At 41.1% G+C, this 16,981-nt stretch overlaps 2 protein-coding genes across 2 annotated transcripts; one reads left to right on the top strand and one right to left on the bottom strand.

Moving 5' to 3' along the window:
* Positions 1 to 866: 866 nt before the first annotated feature.
* LOC119741305 (transmembrane protein 26-like) lies at positions 867 to 3,737 on the bottom strand. Its single transcript, XM_038217056.1, has 3 exons — positions 3,706 to 3,737; positions 2,005 to 2,176; positions 867 to 1,691 (listed from the first exon to the last, which is right to left on the bottom strand). Exons 1-3 carry the CDS (start codon positions 3,735 to 3,737, stop codon positions 867 to 869), a joined length of 1,029 nt encoding a protein of 342 aa, XP_038072984.1.
* Positions 3,738 to 10,512: 6,775 nt separating this feature from the next.
* Positions 10,513 to 15,769, top strand: LOC119741768 (protein unc-93 homolog A-like). Its single transcript, XM_038217665.1, has 4 exons — positions 10,513 to 11,487; positions 12,468 to 12,781; positions 13,394 to 13,661; positions 14,304 to 15,769. The coding sequence occupies exons 1-4, from the start codon at positions 10,899 to 10,901 to the stop codon at positions 14,591 to 14,593; spliced, it is 1,461 nt and encodes a 486-aa protein (XP_038073593.1). The 5' UTR covers positions 10,513 to 10,898; the 3' UTR covers positions 14,594 to 15,769.
* Positions 15,770 to 16,981: the final 1,212 nt, after the last annotated feature.

Here is a 16,981-nt window from a genome sequence, read left to right as displayed (position 1 = left end):
AGTGCATAATAACATCCTCTTATGTTAGAGAGAGGCATTTTTTTATGAAGTCTTTTGTGGTGTTTGTTGCTCATTTCGTATTTTTAACAATGAAAAGACATTCTACTTTTTTTGTATTTCCCCGAAATACCTGGGTGCGCCAGCTTGAGGCTGACCATCAGCCCATGCCCTGTGGCTCATCTCGACTGATCGATTGGCTTGGGTGGCTCAACGTCCCATAGCTGGATTTGGAGACTGATGATGATGATGATGATTCTACTTTTTTGTAGGGGGATGGGGGGTTGGGGTTGGGAGTCACCCCCCCCCAGCTCTGTCAAATATTTATTTTTCATAGACATTCATTAAAAATAATGCGACTCCCCCCCCCCCCTGCTCTGATACCCCCCCCCCCCCAAATACCGCATGGTAATGATGTCCGCCTGGGCACAAAGAACGGACACAGCCAGCTTGGTAAGGGGGTATTTGAACACTAATATGTAATATCATAGTCTTAATAATCGTCAGATTTGAGCAGCATCCCCATTGAAAGTATGGTACGAGCTCCGAATTTTTTGCTGATGAACCCCCCTCTGCAAAATAATCATGGATCCGCCCGGGGGATATTGCATGCGCACACGCGTATTGTGAGCTTCCTTGGCCAACGTAAGTCCTATTGCGCCGACGGCAGTTCATGCATGGGAGCCAATACTAACATAGCTATGCGAGTTAATTCAACTTATTGGTATATAAGGGTAAAGGCTGCACGAATTGTGTTCTGCAATTTCCCCAATGTGGAGTGTTTGACATAAGATTTAATCAAGCTTGATTTCTGAATCCCGTAGCTCGTAATAGTCATTTCCCATATACCATGGTCGGCTGCTGTAAAGCTAAACCCGATCGGTTTTGAGAGTCAGCATAGAATCTGTTTGCAGGCCGACATCTCTGCGAATCACACGTAACTCAGAATCCCTACACGGAGCTTGCTGGGTGTACCAAACACCGATATCAGCTGTCGACTCCTCCTCTGGTGCTGTCTCGGTCACCACCGTCATATTCGATTTAAGCGCGGCCGCAATCTCCGTCTTGTTTTTCTTCTTCGTAGCTAGCTTCCACGCTCTCTTTTTCATTCGGTTTTCGCTGAGGATGACAGCCACCCGGTACATCTGAAGAAGAATGACGACGGCGTTCTTGCACGAGAAGAAGAACGCCTGGCTCATTAGCAGGGATTCTTCTGATTTCCCTGAGGAATAAATGAGCCAAAGACGGAGCACTAAGAAGGGCACGTCCTGCATAAGGAGGGAGAGAAGTATGGACCACATGTCGGTGGCACAGCAGACTTCACGGCAGCGATGGTAGTCTTTGTCATCGAGTGATCTCGAAGGGTCATCTTCGAAGACCAAACGTTTGGACATCTTATGCTTCTTTCTTTTCATCACTGTCAAACTGAGCGTGAATTGCGGAAGACTCCAACTCCAGACGATTAACACCCAAACGGCACCCTGGATGTCTTTTAGATTTGCTGAGAAGCCCTCGGAAAGAAGTTCTAAGATGTCTGCCGCTATTCCAATCTGCACCAACAGCAGCTGTGAGAGCTGATCACGTGACAGTTTGCCTTTGGGCAGGAGCCAGCGCCCGATGATGAGGATGAACATCATTAGTTGAAGGAGGATGTCGCACCATTGAGGCAACGTGCATTTCAGCTGTAGGAGAAACTGGAAATAAAAATAAACGATACGTGCAGGGGAAACGAACAACTGCTCTTTATTCTAAAACACTTTATTCTCTCGAAAACAGTGGTCACACTGTAGGCCATACTAGCCTTTTTGGATTTTTTTTCCAAAAGTGTTTACAGTTGCCTATCAAGGCAAGCATACTTAGGACCACATTAATCCCATAAATGTTTTCTTGTCATGAAAGCCCGTTGAGACCACTTTCGCATCCTCTCCAGGCCCTGTGATGATATCCTTGATAAATAGTGAAGTAATTTACGACTGAGTGAGTATCTCAATAACATCCGGCACATACCTCAATTTGGACACTTGGCAAAAGTGGTATTTTTACAATATCTGGGTCTGTTGAGACGTTATAATCGGAGCCGTTTTCTGCGAAGTCCTTCCTTTGCCGATACAATGTCAGTTGCATCCACCAAATACAGACAGCGGTGCAGATGATGTACAGTGCGATAGTTGGTGAGAAACTGAGTGGAGAGGGAAGAAGCAAACCAGAAAAAAACAATGGAAAAAGGGTCACCATCACTCAGAGGCTCAGGTTGGATCGTGATTGAAACTTGTTGACTATCAGGCGCGGATCCAGGATTTTTTTAGACGGGGGGCACACTATTGGAGCAAAATTATTTGCTCCGAGAACTAATGCGAGCGCGGAGCGCGAAGCCCTTACGGCGTGGGGTCCGGGGCCCGCTTAAGGGCCCCGGGAAATTTTGGATTTTAGATGCTCTGTGGTGCAATCTGAGGCGATTCTTGGCTCCTTTCCCCTGAATTAGTTGAGCAAAAGTGTTTAAGATTTTAAGGATTTTTTTAAAACATACTCTTACTTTTACAATTTTTAAGTTAATGTGTGCTTGAAAGTCGAAAACCATTTTACGTCTTTATATTGTCTTGCTTTTTATTTTGGAAAAGGAATTGTATTGACTTCGTTTTGTAAACTGTTGCAACGGTGCGTTGTGGCTTTTGCTCCGAGGACTAATGCGAGGGCGGATCACGCCTGTCTTACGGCGTGGGGTCCGGGGCCCGCTTAAGGGCCCCGGAAAATTTAGAATTCTAGATGCTCTGTGGTGTATTCTGAGGGGATTCCTGGCCCCTTTTCCCCTGAGTTATTTGAGCAAAACGTTTTAAGATTATAAGGATGTTTTTCATTGGTTTATAATATACTCTTGCGTTTACGAGCCTTTTCAGTTTCTTCTGTTCTTCACTTGTATAACCAAACATTTTCGTCTGCATAGTTATTTCCGTGCTTATTTTTGAAAAGGAATTGTATCTTGCAAGGATGAGTATAAGGCATCTTTCCGAAGACCAATGCGGAGCGCGAACATCTTTCGGCGTGGGGTCCGGGGCCCGCTTAAGGGCCCCGGGAAATTTTGGATTCTAGATGCTCTGTGGTGCAATCTGAGGCAATTCCTGGCCCCTCTTCCCCGGAGTTATTTGAGTAAATTGTTTTAAGATTATAAGATTTTTTTCATTGATTAAAATATAATCTTGCTTTTACAAGCCTTCTCAGTTTCTTCTGTTCTTCACTTGATACCATATATTTTCGTCTGCATGTGTCTTCGTGCATTATATTTTTGAAAAAGGAATTGTAAAAACTTAGTTTGTAAACTGGTGTAAGGATGCTTTCTAATGTTTTGTTTCAAGTTGAAATTTTCAGTTTATCAACAAGAAGAAACCGCTTGAACATGTTAATTGAACTCAAGTTTAAAATTAGTGTAATTTAATCAAACTAAAACAGAGTAGCAATTAGCCTGCATTGTAACTTCACAGCTCAGTTTTATCTCACGACTACAGAAATTAATCATACGGTCATCCAAGATTCTCCCTCTTTTTTTGCATAATGTAAAATGCCCAAACATTTTAAAGAAATGTTCTTTTAATTCAATCCAGTTTCAATTTCAAGAATAGGGCCTATTACATGTGCATGTATTTGTAAATAAACCATCGGCAGATCGGCGGCGCAGCAAGACAAATTGTGTGAGACACTGCGTCTGGTCTTTACATTATAATAGACATCGGGTCTTTCGGCGCCATGATTGCAATTTCCACATGGTACAATTTTGAAGGTGGATTCGTCATTTAGTTATGTAAAAAAAATTCCAGTAAATAATTGTGATGATAACGTTGAGAATAGACATTGGGAATAGGTGTATACCTCCCGGTCCGCACGGATGCCGGCCCGCGTCGCCACCGGCGAACTACGATCAAATTTATCTCGCTTGCAATTCAAAAAGCAACACACTTGCGTTCCGTCTAGCTTGCAAGAGCATGTCTCGAGGGCTAAAACTTGCCTTTGGGCAATAACTGCTGATTGTTTTTGTTCTCAGACAAACATATCTCTTTTATGTACCAAACTTATCAGATTTGTATTTTCTGCAACGCGTAGTAGTAACGTCAAAACCCAACTTTTGGATCTCAACTTTCTTCGTTAAAAAAAAAAACGTTTTAAGGACGGATCCATGACCTTTAGGGGTGTTTCAATTTTTTCAGGGTTTTACATCGTTTCTCAAATAAAGTCTTTACGAAAATTATATGATGACGTGACGTTGAAGAAGTCAATTTAAAACAAGGACATGTTTTGGACTCCGTGAAAAAAAGTATAATTTGTAATTCAAAAGCGCGTGGAACAGCTGGCAAATTGTTCTTACTAAAACACACCCTTGACCAATGGTGTGGTCCAAAGAGCACTGCGCAACGTGTGTTTGTCGCGCACATAAAGCTGCATGTTCGTAGAGAATAAATCGTGTACGTTCGTATGAATCGCATTTAATAACGGTATATGCAGGGTAATACGTACGCACGTACGTACGGGGTACGTACGATGGGATCGCGGTTTATTTCGAAGCTTCTCGAGTCGAGTACGCAATGTTTGCAGGCTCATGTTTAATATCGGCGCCGGTATTTTTGAAAGGAGCTTCCTTCTCCTTCCCTCACCTCCCTTTTTTTGACCCTTCTATTCCTTTTTTTTTTTTTTTTTGACTCAAATTTGACGGGGGGCACGTGCCCCCGCGGCCCTCCCCTGGATCCGCGCCTGACTATGTTGGCCGTAATATAGTGCGAGTAAAAACAAGCGGAACGCAAACGCAAAGAAATATATTTCATTTTGACAAAAATGTGTAGCACCAAAACTATTTATGACTGGTCAGCCAATTTAATAAACTACTTTAAGGTGAAAAAGTTACTTCAATTGCTCAATCTGTTCAGATTATATCACCATCTATATTTATAAGCGAAATGATCTAACAATCCGTTTCGTTCAAAAATGCGATTTCAAGAATTGTCGTTTCAATTGTCTTCCATCATCACCAGCGATAACACCTCAGTTTAAAAGTAAGAAATACTCAATAAAGTTCTTTTGAAGGCCCGTCTTTATTAAGGACAGGGGGATTTTATCCTTTTGTTAGCCAGGCAGAGGTGTTAATCAAGATATTGTGTAGGTTCTACTACTGTTGTTGACATTTGTTGAAACAGTCTTCTGTGTCATTTTTTTTGTTCCAAACACTAGTCTAGTCAGAACACACAATCAATTGTTTTTTTTTGTGGACGAAACTAATTATAGGGTCATTTCGATTGAACAATAACCCTCTGTACTAATTACGTCACGCAATGTTTACCGCAGTGCATTGCGGGATTGAGTGGGGGTCGCCGCACCGCGATCGCTATAGAAAACACATAGTATTGTGTACCTGGGTCTGATTTATCTTAATTTGCGCCACGAAAGCTATCGAAAATGACCCTCAAAATGTGATAAAACCTTGTCTTAATTAATCTAAACTATACTTCAGGTGAATGATTCTTAAAAATATCGGAGAATTTAGGTATGCACAACGCTACTGACGATGCTGGCCATATATCGCACGGTATTATTAGCGCGCGTAACTGCGCACCCGAGAAGGAGTTGACTGGGACCGCGTTGACCCCGACTGAGTTAGTTTCGAGTCAACTTGGTCCCAATCCAAGTCAGTTCGAGTCAACTCAGTTCCAAGTCAACTCGGAGCAAGGTTAACTCGGTCTCAGGTCAACTCGGTCCCATGTCAACTCGGTCCCAAGTCAACTCGGTCCCACATCAACTTGCTTGGGAAAATGCTCTAGCAAGGTAGTTGGAGCGAATATCAAACTGCGCCGTGTTAGGGGAAGTGCCATCATAGGGAACATTAACAATACGCGTTAAAGTGGTTACGTCATACACCGCTGAGGTCACGCCTTGCCGAGGTCACGTGTTCCACACAAACCTGGCCTTATATGTAGCGGTGCCCACAAAATGACGGCATCGTTAAAAAAAATGAAACGGATGCAGTTATTTTTTTATTTTCGAACGGATAAGAAAAATAATGAAAAAGTGGCCACTCTGCTGTAAGGCCAGGATTGTGTGGAACCGAACGCGTGACCTCGGCAAGGTGTGACATCAGCGGTGTATGACGTAACCACTTTAACGCGTATTGTTGATGTACCCTAACATGGCACAGCCCCTAGCATGGCCCAATTTGATGTTAGCCCATATAGTGCCTTGCTAGGGAATTTTCTCCATCACGTTGACTTGGGACCCAGTTGACTTGGGACCGAGCTGACACCGGAACCGAATTGGCATGAGACCGAGTTGACCTTGGCCGTAGTTGACTTGCGACCGAGTTGGTACATGGTTTGGGACAAAAGACTCGAATACGAAACTCGTTTTGAAACCAACTCGGTCCCAAGTCAACTCGGTCTCAGGTGCCAAAAAAAATAGATGGAGAAAATTTCTGCAATTTGATTAACAGAACGTGATCTGTCTTTTTTTGTGTGTATGTATTTTCCGTGGTTGACCCTTTGATTCTATTTATTTGGTTTAATCATATATTTCGAGGTTGTATCGGTTGTACAGCTCTTACTTGAAGCAGCGTGTTTCCCCGAAATTTCCTACCGCAGCAAGTCACTCGCAGCCCGCTGTACTAGCGATTCAGTGCAGTCACGCGCGCTAATACCGTGCGATATATTATGGCCATCGTCAGCAGCGTTGTGCATACCTAAATTCTTCGATAGTTTTAAGAACCATCGACCTGAAATACAGTTTAGATTAATTAAGACAAGGTTTTATCACAATTTGAAGGGTTTTTTTTTTCGATAGCTTTCGTGGCGCAAATTAAAATAAATCAGACCCTGGCACACAATACTACATGTTTTCTACAGCGATCGCGGTGCGGCGACCCCCACTCAATCCCGCAATGCACTGCGGTAAACGTTGCGTGACGTAATTAGTACATAGGGTTATTGAAGTATTTTTTTAAGTAGTGTCTGAAATTGGCTTACCAGTCATAATTATTGTTGGTACTATATCTTTTTGTAAATATTGTATATATTTCTTTGGGTTTGGGTTTTTTTTTCTCACCCTGTACAAAAAAAGGCTTGAAGTGAAATTCTTCCAAGAGCGAAATTTTAAAATAATTGAAATTCTTTGTTGTGCAATCATAATGGTGCTTGCAGATAATCCTGATGAAACATATTTCATGAAACAGGTTCTGCGCATGTTTTAAAGATTTCACTTCGCATATAACGACAGTACAATTCAAGGCAAATAATAAGTAAGAGAACAATGACCCATCAACAAATGACTTGGATTACAAAGGTTGTTTTTAAACAAGTGGATGCAAGAATTGAGATAGTGATGAGAGTGGACTTACAGTTTCCATGATTTCTTGAAGACGCAATGGCAACAGATTGCATCCAGCAACATAAGAGATACTACGCCGATATACATGTAGACTGGCCACGGGCGGTGATAGCCGTCGCCGAAGTCAATGATGCGTAATACGCATGCGCCAGCATGAAGAGCGAAGAGAAGACGCACCAATATACCACTGAGAATGGCACCGAGATCAAGTCCACAACACGAAAATGCTCCATTGCCCGCCATTTTACAATTTCTGACTACACAGACGTCAGAAATTTCTGATTGCCAGTAATGTTTTTAACTAATGATCAATCGAAAAACTTGTACCCGTTCTTGGGGACGCTCTTAATTGTTTATGAAAAAAAGAAAAAAGACGGCACGGATTTATAAGGGCATATTCGACACGAGTTATAATTAAACATGCTCCGAAACCACTGCTTTGATCATCTCCGTTAAAGTACACTATTTGGCTGTCCTTTGCTTGATATTGAGAACTTGAACAGCCCGCAGTTTTGACAAAGTAAAGTGAATAGTCACTTTGAAAAACAAATCTATTAACTCATTTTATCAAAATGTCAACCCAGCACAAACACTTTGCATGTCAATCCTTGATTGTGACTTTATGATAAGAGTCGTGTGCTGTGCACTTTCATTAAGGGTTGCCACGGTATAACTATAATTACGTTGTCGTTTCGCAATGCATTATCGAATTGTTTTTCACCTTATTCCGCGATACCCTTGCAATTTTTTTTTTAAATCCGGACCCGAGCTTTTTGGACTTTTAAGCCTCGAGTCTCGCGCATCTTTTGATACCAAAAAACATAAAATTCCGACCATGGGTTACCACGCAGCGAAAATTGTTCGTGGAAATGAATTTCCCCTTTTATGAAGGCCTAGTGTACACAAAGCAGAATTACCATGCATATGAATAATTAAAGTTAGCTGATAATTCCAAAAAGCTTTAACCTATAGTCATGAAAGTTTTTGGGTTTGTTCATGATCAGTAGTTCTATGCATGCACCAAGTTTCATGGCCGAGATCTGAGGGGGTGGGGCGGAATCCGCCCCTCCCCTCCCCCCTAAAAAAAATAACCCGGTTCCTTAGTCAGGAATGGAATAACACAACAATATAGTCGAATCTTACCTGATCAAGGAATCTAGTTAAATAAAGCACTGCGGGATGAAATACAGTTGTCGATTGAAACTAAGAAAAAGGAAAATGCATAGGCCTTTATACTTGAATGTCTTGCAAACAAGACTGTACAGGCCCTATTCCAACAAAACGCCACATAATCTCGGAGGCAAAAGTTGGGGTTAATCTCATCATGACAAATCAATCTTTCGTTCATTTAAAAATCGAAGAAAAAAGTACAATGCTCGAAATTTGTTTACGATCATGATCTCCTTCATTCATTGGTTCTCCTTTCACCTCATACCACAAGGTGTTTAAATCAAAACCAAAATGAAAGGTTGTCTGCTCAAATGGCACCGACAGTCCCTAAATTCTTACTCTTATGAGGCACTGTGACTTAATTCAGGTGGAATAGCCTTCCTGGAAAACAGGACCTTATGCCTATTTTTGTGCGACATGTTTTTGACTCAGCAAAATGCAACTTGTCATGTTTTTATATATACAACAATGACAAAGGTTTATGATTGCTAATGTCTTTGAATAGGTTGCCATAGCAACGATGGACACCCCAAAGAAATGTTATTATGGACCCCCATAAAAGCAAGGAAAGTCACCAAATGCCTAGTTGGTCAGGTAAAGCGTTCTGGCAATTACAAAAATTAAGTGTGGGAGGGGATGCACTCGCTTGCAATTTGGTCTCCATTTACATTCTGCCAATTACATTACAGTAATGGTTAACAAGATCAGAATTGGGTGGCATGGGGATACAAGGGAGATTGGGAACTATTCCACCTGCATTATCCTTCAACTGGTAGGGCCTATAAAGGTAATAAACAATGCACTTTTGATTTAAAAAATGTGCTATGTCAGTTGACGGCTTCCTCTTTATTTAAATCCACAAAAACTTGAAGGAAACCCCAAAATACAATTTTGGGCCAAAATAACCATTTTGGGAGTGGTACTAGTTTTATTTCAACGGGGTAGCCTTTTCAGTTTTCTGAACTGCTATTCTAAAGGGACCTGAATACATAAAAAGTTATTATTCCAAGAGGTAAGTAACCAATGAAAACAGTAAATAAATTAAAATGCTGAAATAATTAAATATAAATCGTTAATCCAAAGATTTGAATAAAACAAATATATTAATGCAAAATTAAACGAGTGAAAAAACAAAACAAAAGTAACAGGACCAAACCTATTAAACAAAGATTGTTATGTTAGACATCAACGTTAACTTATAAAGAGCAAAAACGATAAATCAAAAGCAATACATTTAAATAATTACATATGAATATTTAAAAAATAACAACCGCAAAAGAAAACCATATATATAAACAAAGAATAACAAATTGTTAGACATCAGCATTAATATAAAAAAGCAAACACACTCAAGTAAAGAGATCAAACAACATCAAATTTAAATAATTACACATGAATATTTAAAAAATGACAACCACAAAAGAAATTTAAAATATAGAAAACAGCCAAATTCCCAAACGTAGAGAATAAATATTAAGAACACGTACTTTCCGGAAAGTATACAATCGCACAGGGTTCCTCCACCGGACGTAAAAAAATCAAAAGTTGGACCAGAATTATATTTAAAAAAAAGAAAGTATATTCTATTTTGGTCGGGTGGCCTAAACATAGGCTAAACATGATTTTTTTTGTAAAACAAAGCTAAACATGATATTTGTAGCCAAAGATTGGTCCAAATTGGCCAAAAAAGAAGAAGAAAGGCCAGCTACAGTAACCGACATGATATGGAATTAAAAATGATATTGTAAGTACATGTTGATCATAACTACCCAAAGCAATTTTTTTTTTAACCGTGGCCACTGAAATTAAGTAATCACGCGGAATGGCTTATTATAGACGCAATTAGTTGGGCTGTTATAACCTGTTTTTTTTTTTTACAAGGCAGTTATTTTTTTCAGCAAATTTCTCTGCTCCATGACTTGCTCCATATGTTTCATTAACAATAGTTTTTTAACACCCCTCTTTATGAAGGTGGTTGAGTCCCTTGACCTTTTCCTTCGTCAATTGCATGTTTGTGTAGGCGCTATTTCCTTTGTGGTTCGTGTACAGCAATGCTGGTTGCGAAATTGTACATTTTGCTGGTTGCGAAATTGTGTTTTGCGTTAACAGCGAGTCATACGTGAAACCATAAAGCAAGGAACAGTATGGTGGAACATGCTGATCAAGGGACCAGCTTCCGCCTCAGTACAGTCTCAGTTAATTACCTCATCGATTCAATTGGAAGTCGGATTCGTAATATACATGTGCATTATACTCGGTAGTTATGCATGATAGAACACGACCTGGGCATACACCTGCATTGACGGCATTATATAGCACGTCTGACAAATCAACACAGAGTCATCGCCGTTGTGATCCCCATCGTGTTCTAGACCACAATGGACGACACTCAGAGAAAACGTTTAACCAGGCTGCAATGGAAACGATTCTGTGTTTTCAGTGTGTGCTACTTCGCCTGCTACACTGGATTTCGCGGCCTTCGTGACCTACAGAGTACGCTCAACAACGCTGAGGGCACAGGACTAGCAAGCTTGTCCTTACTGTATGCCTGCAGTGCTTTGGCGGGCCTACTTGTGCCCGCTGTCATCCGCTTCAAGTTGGGCACAAAATGGAGTACGTTCTTAGGGTTGGGTCTATTCACAGTTTACACCGTAAGCAACTACTTCACAAATGCCTACGTGCTGCTCGTTGCTGCAGTGTTGCCAGGCATCGGTGCTGCTTTTATATGGGTTTCGAAGGGAACCTATATCACAACTGTAGCCGTGGAGTTGGCAGCAGCGCACCAAAGAGATCCAGCCGCCGATGTTGCGCTGTTGCATGGCATTTTCTTCAGCGTGTCTCGAATAAGCACAGTATGCGGCAACTTAATCTCTTCGCTGGTTTTCCAGAAGGGATGGGCATCGCTGGACAGTGACGAAGGGCAGAATGAAACCTTTGATCTTGGATCGTGTGGAATTCATGCTTGCGGTATGTATCATTCCTATCGCCGTTTTACTACGTATATCTTTTGAGTGCAACATTGGCCCATGTAATTGTTTTGATATTGTTAGTCATGGCATGTCCAATATGTCATGGAGGCATGAGAAACATTCCACTGCTCAGCATCGGCGATTTATTCGAAAGATTCCCGTATCTAGCCATCACTTGTCAGCCTGTGCACAAACCCTATGGGACTGGTCTGAAAATTTCTAAGTGTTTTCTCGGTAAATATTCAAAATTTGTCCCTGCTAATTTTGACTTTTAGGACATAATAGGCCTATCACTTTCTGATGGCTGATATGTCATTTAAGGGAAACATTACTGATGGCCAGATACAGGAATCTTTCCGATTTATTTTCAATATTCGTGGAAGAAGGGGAAGGGACAGGGGAGCTTGACGCCACCTGACTTCAGCGGGCGCTGTTCAATTAGTACACATTATACGCGTCATCACTTTCTATATTCCCCCAGTTACTAGCACTATATTGCAGCATGTACTGCTGAATTTACATAAATTGGTGTTGGAAGAACATCCGTATCAAATGGCGGGAATTATAATTATTGTGGAGCCCTTCAAAGTGATAAATTATAGGAAAGGGGAAAGTGGGAAAGTGTTAACTATATTAAAAGTAAGCTAAATACAAATGCAGAAAATTCTGGATGACCTCAGGGTACGACAATGAATTGGAACAAATTACAACAAAATAAAACTCTGTTAGGAAGGACAATGAATAATTGTAAGCATTATCTTATGATTGGTTTGGAGCTCCTTACAACAGCAAACTTGCAGAGTTGCTACACAAAAAGTATCGCATTTTGCATCTCCAAGGTTCTCCAATCGCCTTTCCGCCCGGCTGCCGTCTGCAAAGTCTGCATGTACCTGCATTTATTTCTTTGTTGTATTTTAAAAGTTTCATTGTAGACAAGGTTTCTCGAGCATCGCCCTTCTTTTTCCTTTTTTTTTTTAGGAAGTAGTGGCGCTGCCAACAACACTGGAGCCCTCCTTCCACCTGAACCAGGGAAACGCATTATACTCATCTCCATATATCTCGGCTTTGGGCTGCTTGCGGCAATCATTGCCTTAATCTTCCTTGAGCGAGTGCCTCCAAAATCTCCCAGAATCACCAACGGGGAAGAGGCGGTTTCCTTGACAACCAAGGAGCTCATCCACGGCATAATGTCAGCTTTTCGTCTGATGAGACAGCCCCAGATGCTGCTGTTGATTCCTATACTTTTCTACATTGGCATTGACATGGCTTTTGCCTCCGGCCATTTCACAAAGGTACATACAACACTATTAAACCACCAATCATCATCCATCTTGCTCAGTTTCATTCTCTTAGCCTTTATTCCTATTCTTGTCTCTTGCAGTTCAAAAAATTGTATTCGGTTTGTAACTTATTGTTTGTGCTTTTGTGGGCATTGCAGCCGGGCCAATCCATCAATACGGCAGCCGTCGTATGCCAAGTCTGCATGTAATTTTTTCCATTTATTGTAGACAATTCGCAGCTTGTATGCGAAATTGATATTTGTTTTAGTCGGGTACGAATCCTCACCTTAGTCATGCATGCATCATTAACTTCAATGACATTGAAATATCCAGTTAGGAAACGAAAACAATACCATAATTTTTGTTATTGTGTTAGAATTTCACTTTTCAGATTACACAAAGTAAAAGCATAAAAATTAGCAATTCGTATACCCTGTCATGGTTCCTATTTTCGCTGCCCGGATGTGTTTCAATGTATATTCAACTGAATAATACATGCTCATAGAAAGGCGAAAGAGAAAACAAAACTCTGAGCTACAGCCAAGGCTAGGGAACAAATCCAAAACACTGAAATAATTCGACTCATTTTTAAAATTTTCACTCTGTATCGTTTCCCAATTTCAGTATTTTGTTGGCTGCACACAAGGCATTGAGTCCGTGGGCTACGTTGCGATGTCCCTATATCTCACCGCGGTGATAGTCTCGCCCGTGATAGGGCGGCTGATCAAATACACGGGCCGTCCACCGGTCTTCTTCGCTGGCTGCGGTGTTAATCTCCTCCTGCTGATTGGTATGAGTTTGTGGCCTCCAGAGGGCGGTAAACTTTGGCACCTCGTCGCCATGGCTTCAGGGCTCGGGTTCTCCAGGGCAATTATTCCAACTGTTGCTACAAGTAAGATACATCAGTCGCGTCAGATTCGTGATTTTTCTCACGGGGGGATTCCCGGCGAACTGTTTTTACATTAGCAAGCATATATCATAAATAATGTCCAAAAGACACAGTCTCCTTCAAAAAGGTCATAGTTAAAGATACATTCCCCGTGCCATTTTCGAGTTTTTCCTCGAAAAATAGACGTGTTTTTCTTTAAGAAAGTTATCCACTTTGAATGAGACATCAAACGAAAACCAATCCACCGATGTTATGTTCTTGAATTGGAGGTTGCAGACGCCCAAATCTGAATAAAGTTTTTTTTTTTAACAAAACATATAAATTGAAAATTCGTTAGAAAACAATTCTTTTGTTTAAGAGCATGGGGTGTGCAACTTTAACTAGTAATAGTAATCCTTCTAGATACTTAAAAAGCTTAGGGATTTTGCAGCAAAGTACAGCCACGCCACTGTAAAGTTTCATGGTTTATAACACTTGTGTTGATTCTGGTGAATTAGAGTACAAGCCCCAGGAAAATATGATAAAATTAAGAATAAGTATAAACCTACATAATTGGCAATAGTATTGTGCAGATTCTATTGTTCAATAATTGAATTATCATAGGTTCTAACCATTTACTTTTTTCTCTCTCTTAATCTGAACCAGCGCTTTTGGGACTTTTGTTCCCTGACCAGAAAGAGGCTGCATTTGGCAATCTCTGCTTCTGGCAATCCTTCGGTTTCGCCGCAGTCGCCATCTTGGGTGTCCCGCAAGCTGTCTGTGCTGGTCACGTGATCGCTGTTACCATGGCGGCGCTGCTGGTCGTCGTCGTTCTCTACAGTGTTCTGGAAATCACAATCCATAGGGACAAACAGCGGCCCAGTGAAGGGGTTCAGTATGTCCCTGCGGACGAGGACAGGGGCAGCATCAATGAGGACAAAATGGACACCTTGTAAAGATGTAAATGATACTACAGAGAAAGGATGGCTGGGAGGCATAACTTTAATCCTAGGGAGGTTAGGGCAAATCATGAATAATTCAGTAGTTTTGATGGGAAAATTATGTTTATTCGTGACAACAGAACAATGAAATCAACAGCACTGTTGTTATTTCGTCAACCAGTTACATTAAAGCATCAGGACGGTTGTCGTCGAGATACCACAAAGTAGCCTAGTGGATATTGAGATGAGCTGTGGATACAAAGATCCCTGGTTCGAATCCACGTCGTCGCTGCTCATTTTCATCGACTGTTTTTCCTCTCCAAATATATCATTGAGATAATTTTAATTTAATGAAAAAAGAGAACGAGAACCTTTGTCTTGCAATGACACAAAGGAAAAACTGAATTATTTATGACATATTAATTGGCCCTTACCCTCCTGGGAAAAAAAATACGCGGCCGGGAATAAAACTTCCATTGTCAGATCAACCGGGGTTAGGTGGTCTAAATTGCCCCCCCCCCCGGTCCTCCGCCCCTTCTTGTCCGCAGAAAATAGGATCATCATGCAGAGAGAAACAAAACATGCCTGCTTACCCCCCCCCCCCCCTTCCTCGACAGCTAAACCCCCTGTTGAGGCAAACCTGGATCCACCCTTGTACTGTCCTTTTTGACACATGGTGAACAAAATGTCTTGTTTGGGGTGCCCTCTCTGTTGTATCCCCCATTTTCCCAAAAAGGCTAAAGGGGAGTGGCTGAATACATATACCTGTTGACGTATGTGTTAATGCCGGCCGTTGCCAAGTAATTTGGACGCGGCTTTCGAGAAGAAAGCATGTCTAGAATTATTAAGTCTTCCAAAAAGAAAATCAGGAATATCTTATATGTTTTTAAAAATTAAGATAAAATTTACCGTTAAAATTTAACGGTAAATTAAAAAATTTAAAAGAAATATATGACTTTATTTTTGTATATGTTGAATGCCGAAATGGAATATGTTATACTTATAAATGTTTTAATAGGATGAATTATGGAGGCCTAACCCGGTCCTAATAACAAAAGTGAAAGAGTTGTTAATGGTTTTTAAATTCTCAGTTGTCAATTTTTTGTTCTCTTTTTTTTTTGCATTGCTTTTTGTTTACTACTCTGTTGAGGTGGTCCCTTACAGTGGCGGTTTAGATGGATATCAGAGGCTTTGCACGAACAGAGGTGTTCTGCCCTTTTAACGCTGATGGTGACTACGGTAGTTATCCCCAGCCCGAGCAGGCAGTCAAGCGCATCGCCAGATCAATTTCCCGGGGGTAGGAATGTTTTGACACATTATGCAGGGAGACCAATAGGACTGGACTAGTCCGAAAATATTGGACTCTCAATACTGTGTATGAGAGAGAGTTCCAAAACTTAAGGTATTGAGAACATGCAAAACAAGAAAATAAACTGGCACCTGAAACAACCAGTCATATACCCACTAATCTCTATTATGCTGAGTACAGTATAGTAGAGTCAGTATAACAGTATACATGTAGTCAGTATAATAAAGATCAGTGCCAATACCCCTTCAGTACTGCATCAATCAACTGTGCCAAAAATCCACCGTCTGGTACTGGTCTCTATTTCGACACACTTCTCCATAGTCACTAGTCAGCCACCAGACAAATGAAGAGGTCGGTCTTTTCAAACAGTTGGACCATAGTTCGACATGCACAAGTCTAGTCTTTGGCCTCATATTGATATCACTTTACTTCCCTCTAAGTTGCAAAATATTGAAGCGAATTAGTCTCCTTTAAAAATGGAATTGAGACTTCAAACTTGGTTGGTGAAATACTGAGGAACTCGTCTTTGTCTCATGAACATTTTGGAGAATTTTGTCGGCTAAAGAGTGAGTAAAGATGGCCTGATTTTGTTTTGCATGTTTTTCAGCACTCGGGGTCCCAGTTTGGGACTGGACATTTGCGCTATCGTTGGCAGGATTACATCAGCCGGTGAAAACATCTATTCATTTGAACACAAGTTTTCATCGGTTGCCATGTGTTGCCAACAGTACTCCAGACCCATTGAGTTTCAAGTAAATGGGTCCGGGGCTAGATCAGCCAATGTAAAAAGTCCCAGATGTCCGCGCCAGCCTATTCAGGTTTAATCCTAACTTCATCCCCAGCATTCCAGGAATTGTTTGACTGATATCTCAAGAGGGCGTATTGCAACTCCAAGCATGCGGTTACTCATATATAGTTAGCCTCCTTCACAACACACACTGAAAAATTGCCCGGGTTAATTTTACCCAAGACAGGGTGAAAACTGCAACTACCCAAACTTGGGTTGTTCTATAAACAATAGGTTTGGGTTAGAATTTCTGCTCAATTCAACCAAAACTTGTGGTCATTCAAGACCAAATTTAATTTGGCCTTGT

Source organism: Patiria miniata, unplaced genomic scaffold (assembly GCF_015706575.1).
Source record: "Patiria miniata isolate m_02_andy unplaced genomic scaffold, ASM1570657v1 HiC_scaffold_5, whole genome shotgun sequence".
In the NCBI taxonomy this organism is placed as follows: Eukaryota; Metazoa; Echinodermata; class Asteroidea; order Valvatida; family Asterinidae; genus Patiria; species Patiria miniata.
The sequence above is the reverse complement of the archived record's forward strand: the minus strand, read 5'-3'. Positions and strand labels throughout refer to the sequence as shown.

Coding starts and splice junctions, on each gene's coding strand:
- LOC119741768 (XM_038217665.1), top strand. CDS start 10,899: ATGGACGACACTCAGAGAAAACGTTTAACCAGGCTGCAATGGAAACGA. Junction 11,488..12,467: donor GTGTGGAATTCATGCTTGCG/GTATGTATCATT, acceptor TTTTTTTTTTAG/GAAGTAGTGGCGCTGCCAAC. Junction 13,662..14,303: donor TATTCCAACTGTTGCTACAA/GTAAGATACATC, acceptor AATCTGAACCAG/CGCTTTTGGGACTTTTGTTC.
- LOC119741305 (XM_038217056.1), bottom strand. CDS start 3,737: ATGGCGCCGAAAGACCCGATGTCTATTATAAT. Junction 2,177..3,705: donor GACCCGATGTCTATTATAAT/GTAAAGACCAGA, acceptor CTCTCCACTCAG/TTTCTCACCAACTATCGCAC. Junction 1,692..2,004: donor TGCCAAGTGTCCAAATTGAG/GTATGTGCCGGA, acceptor TTTTATTTCCAG/TTTCTCCTACAGCTGAAATG.